At 34.3% G+C, this 11,351-nt stretch overlaps 1 protein-coding gene across 1 annotated transcript in view; it reads left to right on the top strand.

The window, feature by feature from the left end:
• LOC116113798 (protein SWEETIE) overlaps positions 1-11,351 on the top strand; it is a 29,806-nt gene extending 18,455 nt beyond the window's left edge. The window contains 23 exon segments of the mRNA XM_031399959.1: positions 762-911; positions 1,417-1,466; positions 1,594-1,693; positions 1,782-1,838; positions 1,940-2,007; positions 2,130-2,223; positions 3,149-3,372; positions 4,273-4,417; positions 4,522-4,590; positions 5,227-5,283; positions 5,478-5,564; positions 5,640-5,768; positions 5,917-6,120; positions 6,239-6,700; positions 7,242-7,307; positions 7,488-7,585; positions 7,819-7,915; positions 8,129-8,267; positions 8,690-9,000; positions 9,091-9,225; positions 9,368-9,532; positions 9,625-9,750; positions 10,231-11,351. Coding sequence (XP_031255819.1) covers positions 762-911; positions 1,417-1,466; positions 1,594-1,693; positions 1,782-1,838; positions 1,940-2,007; positions 2,130-2,223; positions 3,149-3,372; positions 4,273-4,417; positions 4,522-4,590; positions 5,227-5,283; positions 5,478-5,564; positions 5,640-5,768; positions 5,917-6,120; positions 6,239-6,700; positions 7,242-7,307; positions 7,488-7,585; positions 7,819-7,915; positions 8,129-8,267; positions 8,690-9,000; positions 9,091-9,225; positions 9,368-9,532; positions 9,625-9,750; positions 10,231-11,004 — 3,807 coding nt within the window. The 3' untranslated portion in view covers positions 11,005-11,351.

An 11,351-nucleotide genomic window follows, 5' to 3' on the forward strand; every position in this document is an offset into this window, starting at 1 on the left:
TTAGTACAATGTTGAGCCGTTTTATGTGCTGTTCTGTTTATATATTATTAATACCTTTTGTGATCCTTCTGGTTTGTTCCTGGTTTTCGGTTGACAACTTATCCAACCTTTTTGGTACTACTTTCTATTATTTAATTTTCTATCAACGATGTCTTTTAGGTTTCTCTTCAAAAATAATAATAATAATAATAATAATAGTAAAGGACACTATGTTAAGAATTAAATGCATTGTTAGTTGCTTGTGTAGAGAATTTCAGTAATTGCACTTGTCAACTGCAAATTTTCTATTTGAATGAGGCTTCTTATCAAATACTTAACAATAGTTTGTTCTTCCTATTTTGAAATGGGCCAGAAATTTCATTCTTCTTTATTGTATTAGAATATCCGAAAAAGCTAATATACAAAAACTAAAATGAAAATTTATCAATTACAAAAGTTGAAGGTAAAAAGAGATTATAATCATCAAGGTTTCAACATTCTTTAGATTGTTGCATTGGAAATTTCTTATTAAACAATCTATGAACGCTATGAACATGCCATAAAGTTCCACATTATCGGATAGTGGTGTATGCTGTCCTTTTTTTGGTAAGTTCTTTATATATAATGTGTAAAATTTTCAACTGTAATAAGGTCTGTGAAATATATTGCTTGATGAAGGTTCCTTAATTTAGTCAGATCTTGCACTACTATTGCATAGATGGTTAATTGTTCACTGATTTATCAATGTCCTGTTTTTGCCCACTCATCTACCTTTTTTGCAGGCAACACTTGGTCTTGCTATGGACATTCTATTGTCTGAGGAGAATGGATGGATTGATCTTCAGCAAGGAGTAGGACGGCTTATAAATGCCATTGTTGCTGTTCTTGGCCCTGAGCTTGCCCCAGGCAGTATTTTCTTTTCACGCTGCAAGGTATTAATCTATGCTTTTCTCCTCTAATTTTGAACTTCTTAATGGAGGACTCCCTTTTATTTGTATATACAACTAGAGAACAACTAGAAACAATATGATTAAAGTTCTGAATAATTGGATTCTAAATAAAAGCTATGTGGTTTGTGATTTTAGAATAATTTTCAAAAAGTTAAAGTATATTTAAAAAATCTTACTTGTATTTCAATATTTTTAATACATGACCTCGTGTCTGAGATAATATATAAAAAAAATTCTCAAATTAAAAAAGGAAAACAACTTTTTCTTGTTTTCTTATTTTATGCTAATTTTTAAGATTGTATCCAAGAAGTGTTTTTAAACATTTCTACTAAACACATTTTCATGAAACTTCTTGTATCCATCGCTTTCAAAAACAAAGAATTGTATTTAAATTCTATATCAAACAGACCCTAAACAATATATATTTTTCATATGTGGTACTTGGTACTTCTTGACCCGGATTAAATGCATTGAATTTCATGTGCAGTCTGTTGTTGCAGAAATTAGTTCTGGGCAGGAAACAGCAATAATGCTTGAGTATGTCAGCCTTCTTTTTCTCTTTTTCCATTTTCTGGATATCAGATTACTGCAGCTGAATTGTTCTTCTTGTTTTTTCTTTTTCTTTTTTTGTAATTTTTTTAATTAATAGCCTATGATTTTGTAGGAGTGTTCGTTTTACACAGCAGCTTGTTCTCTTTGCTCCCCAAGCTGTTTCTGTGCACTCCCACGTGCAAACTCTTCTTTTGACTTTATCGTCAAGACAGGTTTTGTTCCTCTGAACGATGAATGAGTTCAGATATGATATATTTTTGGACTCTCCCGCCTAATACAGCCTATTTTCTTTTGAAACAGCCCACTTTGAGGCATCTTGCTGTCTCTACTCTAAGGCATCTAATTGAAAAAGATCCTGTGAGTCATTATAACTGTGTTTTTCTGCTTATTTCTTTTCATGGCATCTTTTAATGTCTTCTTAGCTTGCTATATTCTTGTGCTGACTGTAATCTTTATAGGTTTCTGTGATTGAAGAGCAGATAGAAGACAATTTATTTCACATGTTGGATGAGGAAACTGATTCCGAGTATGTTCATTCTAGTTAACTGAGTTTCTCTCTGTTCATGATTGGTTACATACGGATTGTGAGAGATTCATGTGGTTGGTTGCATGGTAATGCTTAGGTTTGAATTCCTTCTATTCTTACAGGATTGGGAATCTGATACGTACTACAATCATGCGGTTGCTCTATGCATCATGCCCTTTATGTCCTTCTCATTGGATATTGATTTGTCGTAACATGGTGAGTTCCTTTCTTGCATAAATTATAATATCATATATTGACTACATAAGTAATGGGTTCACATGTTGTTGGACTACATGTTTTGTTTCTTAACAAGACATGGTTGGTACAGTCTTTAGTTGATGCCCTTAATATATTTGTATGTTTATCCTTTTGTTTGTTCATTTCAATATGCAAAATGAGTAGAGAACTTCCACAGCTAAGTTGACATTCTGCATCCTTCCAGGTGTTTTTTATTTTATTTTATTATTTTTTGTAAAATAGGGAAAAACAAGAAGCATACTAATATTGAGAATTAAGAGTTTGAATACATATTTTTAAAATCTGCTTAGACCTCTTTATTTCTTTGATGAAGGGTTTTTCCATCTTTGATATTTGTCTCTCAATTTTTTTTAATTTTTTTTAGAAGAGTCAGGATATTTTTGATAAAGAAATATGTTTATATGAATTTGGAGTTTCTAGAGTGCTGATTGGAGTGATGTGGTTTGCTTGAAGTGAATTGATGTGAGCACGGGTATCATGCTGGCTCGTAGAATGGCACTATGACTATTGCTTTTCTGTGTGATGATATACGTAAGGAACTCTTGGCTCTTGGCATAAAGTCATAGGGTCATTGTATCTTAAAGCCTGATGGCATGACTTGTGTCATAAACTAGCATGGATCCATTTAATGCAATTCATAACCATTGTATTAAGATGTATGGTGTTGTATGTATATATTTTTTTTTGAGTTTCAGGGTTTTTGTTCCTAGAATGATTACTCTGTATTTTCACAAATATGTTTATGCATATTACTTCTGATTTCAAAATGGTTAGTCATTGTCAAGTAGTTCTAATTGACGTGACGAAATACTCTATTTTCAGATCGAAAGCTTTTATTTTTAGCTGCTTTAGTTAATTGATTGTATTGTTAACTTTTGTTTAGGTCCTTGCTACATCATCAAGAGGGAATGCTGAATTTAATAATTCAGAAATTGATTCTGTGAATGTTCCTGATGGTGACACAAGGTTGAATTTCGGAGATGATGGTGAAAACATGGTCTCTAGTTCAAAAGGCATGCCAGTTCAGGGCTATGCATTTGAAGCTTCCAGTTTGAAACCTAAAAGAGATAAGCACCTCCGTTTTCGAACTAGAGTTTTTGCTGCAGAGTATGTAATCCTGCGTTTTCTCTTATGTTTCCTTGTTTTATATTCTTTTCTTCACTTGTGATGATAAATCCATGATCACTTGTCAATGTTTTTTGGACCCAATAACTGATCAGATGTTTGTGCATGATAAAGCTTTTCCTTCACTTGGTCATTCTGTATCAGTTGTATCATTATAAATCTATGGTTTACTGGATCTGAGTGTCTGGATGATTTTAGTCTCTGAAATGTGAAAGGAATATGTGCATAAAGGTCTCTTTTTGGGTATGATTATTGACGAGCATTTTCAGAAGTGATTAATTCATATGTATGTAAAAGTGAAACATGTGTTTGGATAACGTTGGCTAGTGATTCTAAACTTTAAGGATTGAAGAAAAATTTGATACAACATTCACCTGTCAAAACTATTGTAGATGATGTTCCACCTAATTTGTATTTTCTTTTAATATAATTCAGTAAAATTGTTTCTGCTTATTATAAATAATTTTTGTGTTGTTTATGGAACCTGCCAATGTTCAGAATCAACTGCATTAAAGTGGGGTGCATACTTGGGCCCCACTGTTAATAATGCCCTAAATTAAAGGAAAAAACAATCCGCAGGAAACCCATTTATATGCTTGCCTTGAAAGAGAGTTTAGGGATATGCAGGGTATTCCTTGATTTACACCTGACACCTCAATGCATGATCTGATCTTGAAGTCGAGGAAAATTCCTTGGAGAAAACTCTTGAATGCAAAAGTCTTGGGACTATTTGGAGAGGCATTCATGTATTGAATTAAATCTTTTTCCTGTAGAAGTTCAACTTTTTTATGGGCAATGAAAAGAACTTCTATTGTCAAGTCGACTATAAGTGAATAGAAAATGCATCTGATTCGATTATATGATAAAATTATCTTGTTTTAGGTGTTTGAGTCATCTGCCAACAGCTGTGGGAAGTAATCCTGCTCATTTCGACCTCTCTTTGGCAAGAAAAAGACCTGCTAATGTGGAAGCCTCTTGTGATTGGCTAGTCCTCCATGTACAAGAGCTAATATCACTAGCTTATCAGGTTCTTAATATGAATTAGCTAGCATACTACATCATTGCATTGAACTGCTATAGAATTATGAACTACGTGTTAAATCTGACATGATTATATACCATTTTTCATAGATAAGCACAATCCAATTTGAAAGCATGCGCCCAATTGGTGTGGGACTTCTGAGTATGATTGTGGACAAGGTAAGTAGAGATAGTTCTACATAATATGTCTTGTGAATGTGTTTTTGTTTTATTCTGCACCTGAGTTTCATTTTAACATTAAAGTGCTGTGGTTATAGCTAGTGACTGTTCTAATTGAACTTGGGATGTCAAGCTTAATATTTAAATTATATTATTATGAGGGATCTCTCCAATGCCCCTTAAGTTAGATTGCAGCGGATACCGAAGGTCCAGATTAGTGTCGCATTTTTTTTACCTGGAGAAAATACTACTTAAATTCTTTTTGCACGTTTATAGAATGGTCAATATCTTTCTCCTTTGTATCTCTATTTCTCTAATTAAAATCATGAACTCAAATTTTCGCCTTTTTACTGCTTTAGATATTTGATATTCAATTTAATTTCAATCTTGCTTACTTTGCTACCTTAAAAGCAGAACCTGTTTGTGGCATCAATGATATCCGTTGACACCTCTGATCTAATTTTTTTACTAAATTGTTTGATGGAAGTTATGTTATGAGGAAGTATTTTTCACTTAGTGTTGGACCTTTTTATATTTTGGTCTCAGCCTAATTTCATGGATTAATTCATTTTTGCTGTCTGGAGTGAACCTTTTCATTCCTTAATATATTTCTATCTTACATTTTTGAAAATGCAGTTTGAAATGATATCTGACCCTGAACTTCCTGGACACCTTCTACTAGAACAGTATCAGGTATGCTATTGGAGTTTGTTTAATTTTTCTTCTTTTGTTCCTTTATAATACCTAAATCAATTCAACGAAGCCTCAAAGCTGAGGGGCAGGGTTTGGCTTTTTCCTACTTCAAACAGAATGTTGTTTTATGCATATGGCTATATCTCATGAATTTTATGGATATATTTTGATTAATTATGGCTGTATAAATTCAGGCACAGCTTGTATCTGCTGTTCGCACTGCGTTAGATGCATCATCCGGCCCTATCCTTCTGGAGGCAGGATTGCAGTTGGCAACTAAGGTTTGGAATGAAGAGATAAAATAGATTTTCTTCTTTCGATAGTTTCCAATGTTAATTGACACCTTTAAATTTCAGATAATGACAAGTGGAATAATTAGTGGCGATCAAGCAGCAGTTAAGCGCATATTTTCTTTGATTTCACGTCCTCTCAATGACTTCAATGACCTATATTATCCTTCATTTGCGGAATGGGTCTCATGCAAGGTATGTAAGTTCATGATTTCCAGTTTTCTTTTTCTTTCTTTCTTTATTTATTTTCACTTTTCTGAGTTTCTTAGAGGGATCAAAATGATTTGTTTCTGCTACTTCTGTTTTTATATAAGCTTTTACTAACATGGTGAACATGAAATAGATCAAGATCAGACTTCTGGCTGCTCATGCCTCTCTAAAGTGTTACACCTATGCGTTCCTGAGGAGACACCATGGCGGGGTTCCAAATGAGCTTCTAGCATTATTGCCATTGTTTTCAAAGAGTTCGAGTACACTGGGGAAGTACTGGATCCGAGTTTTGAAGGACTACAGTTATATTTTCTTGGGCGTGAATCTCAAGAGAAATGTAAGTTTCATTTATTTCAAATCTGCTCGGTTTTTTCTTTCCTTTTTAGGATGTAATCTTGACATGAGATTTCCCTGCGGTTCTAGCCAACCTCATCTTTGTTGCTTGCTTCTGGCAGTGGAACCCATTTCTTGATGGAATCCAGTCACCTCTGGTTTCATCAAAGTTGCTGCCTTGTTTGGAAGAAGCCTGGCCAGTTATTTTGCAAGCAGTTGCACTGGATGCAGTTCCAGTAAATCATGATGGGAATGGATATTCCAAAACCTCTGTTGAAAATATGTCAAGAAGTAGCCTAATATCTGGATATAGCATGGTGGAACTGGAGTGTGAAGAATATCAATTCCTATGGGGCTTTGCTTTGCTTGTGCTATTTCAGGGACAGCATCTAGCTCCTGTTAAACAAACAATAGCATTGGGTTCTGCAAAAGTGAAATTTTGTGGAGACTCACCGATGAAAGAGATGAATTCACTTGGCTTGAAGTTATATGAAATTGCGTTACCTATATTCCAGTTCCTCTCAACTGAAAGTTTCTTCACTGCAGGATTTCTTACTGTGAATCTTTGCCAGGAACTGCTGCAGGTTGTAATCTCTCTCATTGTTTCTTGTCCTCCTTTACCGTGTTAGATTTTACCCTATATCTCTAATATTTTTCAACCTTTTTTCGGTTCTCTTAGCTTGTTTATATGGTGATGTAGGACAGCTTTCTCAAGTTTATTCGTTTTCCTGAAGTTATCTTCCTATTTTAAGTTGTTTTAATATTCTGATGAGTCATGCTAGGAAGTTGTTTTCTTATTTACTTAGGATTCAGATCAGGAATTTGTTATTACCTTATTTTTTTCGTATTAGGAATTATCAACTATAAATAGGCTTGTTATGTTTCAATTTATTCAAAATTTTGACTATTAAAATTTTATATAATTTTCTCTTGGATGGTTCTTGTCATAGATTCGACTTATTTCATTTCATGACCTGTAGATGTGGCAAATTATTTATTTATGTATTTAAAATTTTTAAGTTTCTAGACTTGCTAGAAGAAAGGTTGTGATCATATGATGCTATAGTTTGAGTATTTTATTGGCAAATATGTTTTGAGCCCTCTTTAGTTTATTGGTGGATGTAGGTTTTCTCATATTGTATATGCATGGACAACTCGTGGAATAGTCTTGCGATATCAGTTTTATCACAGGTAAAAATCGGGAATTTTTATGCTTAAATGCGCATGATTAGCTTTTATATTGCACCTTGTTAATTTGATTGTTAAAACTGGGCAAGATTTGTCACTTACTGTTCAATTCTTTTTTCATACACATAAACTGCGAAATTCATTTAACATCGCATATATTGAGTTATACCTTTCCCTCAACAGATTGTACAGAACTGCCCTGCAGATTTCATGGAGTCAGAAAATTTTGCATATATGGGAATGGAACTTTGTTTGGCTTACCTCTTCAAATTTTTTCAAAGGTAACTCAATTGATCAGAATATTTATAAATAATCTTAGGTGCCATTTGTTTTTTATCAGAAAACTAAATAGAACTGAATTGGTTTATAATTTGAATAGATCTAAATGATTGAATCTAAATAATGTCCATTTTTTAATATTTTATAATCTGATTATAAGTATTAGTACAAAGCACATGATGAAATGCATTCGTAAAATATCTACTACTAACTTGGATGCTTTTTTGTGTTTCAGTACTGATCTGATATCACCAGATCTCCCAAACCAGGAGGATTTACCATCTCCATTATTTGTAACTGCAAAGATGCTGATGCGGCATATTGAACTAAAGGTGAGTTTGGTGTATGTAAATTGAAACATAACAAGCCTATTTATAGTTGACAATTCTTAGTTAATTTGTTATGGCTTCTGGATTTCAGTCTTTTGGCTTGCTATTTCTTTTTTTTTTTTTTTTTTTTTTTTGGATTTTGATTAAATATGTTATTCAAACATTTACATTCAGTAATATGATCGATGACATTGATCTACATGTGTTAAGATGCAGAAACAGTTTAATTCAGTGACATTGGCATTTCTTCTAAGTGGTTACAAGTGCATTAGACACGCTTCTACTGAGTTATGCCTTTCAAAGGTTATCGATTTTGTCAAGTGTGTCATTCCCGCATTGAAGAAACTTGTTGAGGGTAAGTGATTTCATGCCATAACTGATCTTGGCATTGGTTGTTTCCGTATAACTATTGCTTCCTCAGTTTCTTATCAAGGCATTAAAAAAGATGATAGATAAAGTAGATTCAATTAATGAGCAAACTGATAACTTTTTGTTTTGTTGTAAGGGCATTATATTTATATACTTTTCTGTAAATTTCTTTTAAGCAAATAAAAGTGGTGAGGTGCCAAATTGTTTGTTTCTAATCGACATCTTTGGAATGCTGTTAAATGGGCCAAGAGCTGATACAGAGAATTACCCATACTATATTGAGTTAAATGAATTTAATTTATTGGAGGGGTTGAAAAATTAATTAATATAAATAGTATCTGACATGTTATAATGCACCAAGCTACAACTGGGAAGCTAATGCCTAATTAAATTTTTATTTTTTTGCAGCTGCTCAAAAACTTGAAGATGATGGTATTAACCAATTAAGAACTGTTTTTGGCGCCTGTCTGAATGTTATTGCTGATCTGATGAAGGATTGCATCAAGGGAATTCATCTACTGGAAAATAACAGATCTGACTTCTGGAAACTACTTCAGTTAAAGCTTGCGTTCTCTCTGGAGCAAACAGTTTCAATTGCCAAACTAGCTTATGAAACTGAATTTCCTGGTGATGAAAAAGATAGTAACCCCATAGGTTTTGCTGTGTTCAAATTTTGTACCGAATGTGTTGAAACTGTACTTACGGATTCAAATGCAAAGGTAGTTTGAATTGTGTGCGTGTAATTTGTAAGCAGGTTCAATTGTTTACTAAGCACCAAAAGGCAGCTAATGTATATTTCCCATACACAGGTTCAAGCTATTGGGTTGCAAGTTCTAAAAAGCATGGTGCAGAGATGTACCAACAAAGATGAAAACAGTGTAATGATGTTCTTCATTGGAGTGCTTGTTAGAGACATCTTCACCATAATTCAGAAGATGCTGAAGGTGTTTCTTTTCTCTCTCTTTCTTTCTTTCACTGGTTAAACCAGAACAAACCCCCATTTCTGTTTTGTCAGCTCTCTTTTCTTTTTTTGATTGAGCTTTAATAATTATGATTTGGACTAATTTACTATGCTACTGATGACAGAAACCTATAAGTAAAGAATCAGTGGCTACTGCTGGGGAATGCTTAAAAATCTTGATGCTTCTGCAAACTGTGTCTAAATCTGACGAGTGTCAAAGAGGTTTTATGAAACTGCTTCTGGAAGCCATTGTCATGGTATTCTCAGCATCAGAAGATGGTTCTTCCCAGGTACTGTTTTAAGCTGCCTCTAAACTTAAGTGAAACTGGAATGTGTTATTTCTCTAATCTTTGACATTCTTCTTACATGACTTGCATGACAGGAAGCTAATGATATAAGAAGCACTGCTGTGAGGCTTGTTTCTCATCTTGCTCAAATTCCTTCCTCGGCAGTTCATCTTAAGGATGCCTTGTTATCAATGCCTGCAGAGCACAGGCAGCAACTTCAGGTGCTGTTCTTACCATACTAGTGCTATAATTGTAAACTTCAGTTAAAAGATTTAAACTTGCATATACGAAATACGCATGATATGTAGAATAAATGGTATTTGTGCTTTATCAACATTTATCGAGTAACTGCTGTTTCACTAATTTGAAGCTGAAACTGCCCTTTTTCATCATTATTATTCATAGAGAATGATTTGAAAGATTTGTGATAAAGCACCAGCTACCTTGTCATATAGATATATATATATATTTTGGGTCCTGAATCATAATTTAGCTTGCATTAGTCAATTTTTTCCTTTGGAAGAGTGGCCAGCGTAGCGTATGGTTCTGGATTAAAACTGTAAATCAGGTTAAGTAGATTAGAGCTATTCTTGGAAAGTTTTATGTGCAACTGCACTTTACTATTTGCTTGTTTCTTCTTTTTCTTTTTTTAATTGTTTATTGAGGAATATTCCATTTGGCTTTGCATTCTCTTCTTTCAGGGTGTCCTTCGTGCTTCGGTAGCACAAGATCAGAACACACCACAAATAAAACCTGTGGCACCATCATTAGAAATCAAATTACCAGGGCCAGCTGGTGGAAAATTAGAAAAACCTGCCCCACCACCGGCCACAATAAGACAGCCAACAAAAGTGAGCAGAGAAAGAGATTTGCCACCAACAACTACCTCAATAAGCTCCAATGAAGACAGCATAGGAGAGAGCGAAGAGGAAGATGATGATTGGGATGCTTTCCAGTCGTTTCCTGCTTCGACAACAGCAGCTGGAACTGATTCAAAAGTAGAAAACACTCTGGAAGAACCTGATCAGGCTGAAGACTCTTCTGCCTTGGAATTTAGTACTGGAAAAGATGACGCCCTAGAACCCAACACTTCTTTACCTCTCAACGATGTGGAGAAGAGTGACGATGCAGAGAATCCAGAGGCTGTTGAGCAGGATTTGGTAACTGACAGGCCAGGTGACGGAAATGACATGGAAGTAGTCGATGATATTCAAACGAGGACCAGGCCAAGTGATGATCAACATCAAGAAATAGAAAAGGAAACAGTGCCAATCGTAGAGAGTGAAGATGAAGCAATTACAAGTCAAGACAAAGAAAAAATAGTGACTGATCTTCAACTTGCTGAAGAGGTAAAAGAATCAGTGGAAACTAATCCAGTAGAAGATCATGAGCAGAGAAACGAGCAGGAAGATGACACAATTGAAGAAGTATTGTCGACAAATCTTCAACAGGTTGAAGACAGAAATATCCCTTGAGGCAGACAAAGATCAAGAGCATGAAATAATAAAGGGTGACCCCGATAATGAAACTGGTTTTGAAGCATCATCAGAGTATCTGCCTTCCAAAGAAATTTCAGAATTCGGATCTCAGGTGGAAGAAGTTGAAAAAACTGATGAGGATGATCGTAATGAAGGTTGTGAAGATACTGAAAAGAAAAAGGCGGCTGATGATATAAGCAATGAGCAAGACAAAGAGGGTCCTGATGATTTGGAATTACCAAAAACCTAAGATTTTGTGTAGATAAAAGTTTTGTTGCAACTCCTTTTGAGGGATACTAATGTTTATGTAAATGATAATTTGTGTGTGAAGTTCGAATTTCTTT

Source organism: Pistacia vera, unplaced genomic scaffold (genome assembly GCF_008641045.1).
Source record: "Pistacia vera cultivar Batoury unplaced genomic scaffold, PisVer_v2 Contig691, whole genome shotgun sequence".
Taxonomy (NCBI): domain Eukaryota; kingdom Viridiplantae; phylum Streptophyta; class Magnoliopsida; order Sapindales; family Anacardiaceae; genus Pistacia; species Pistacia vera.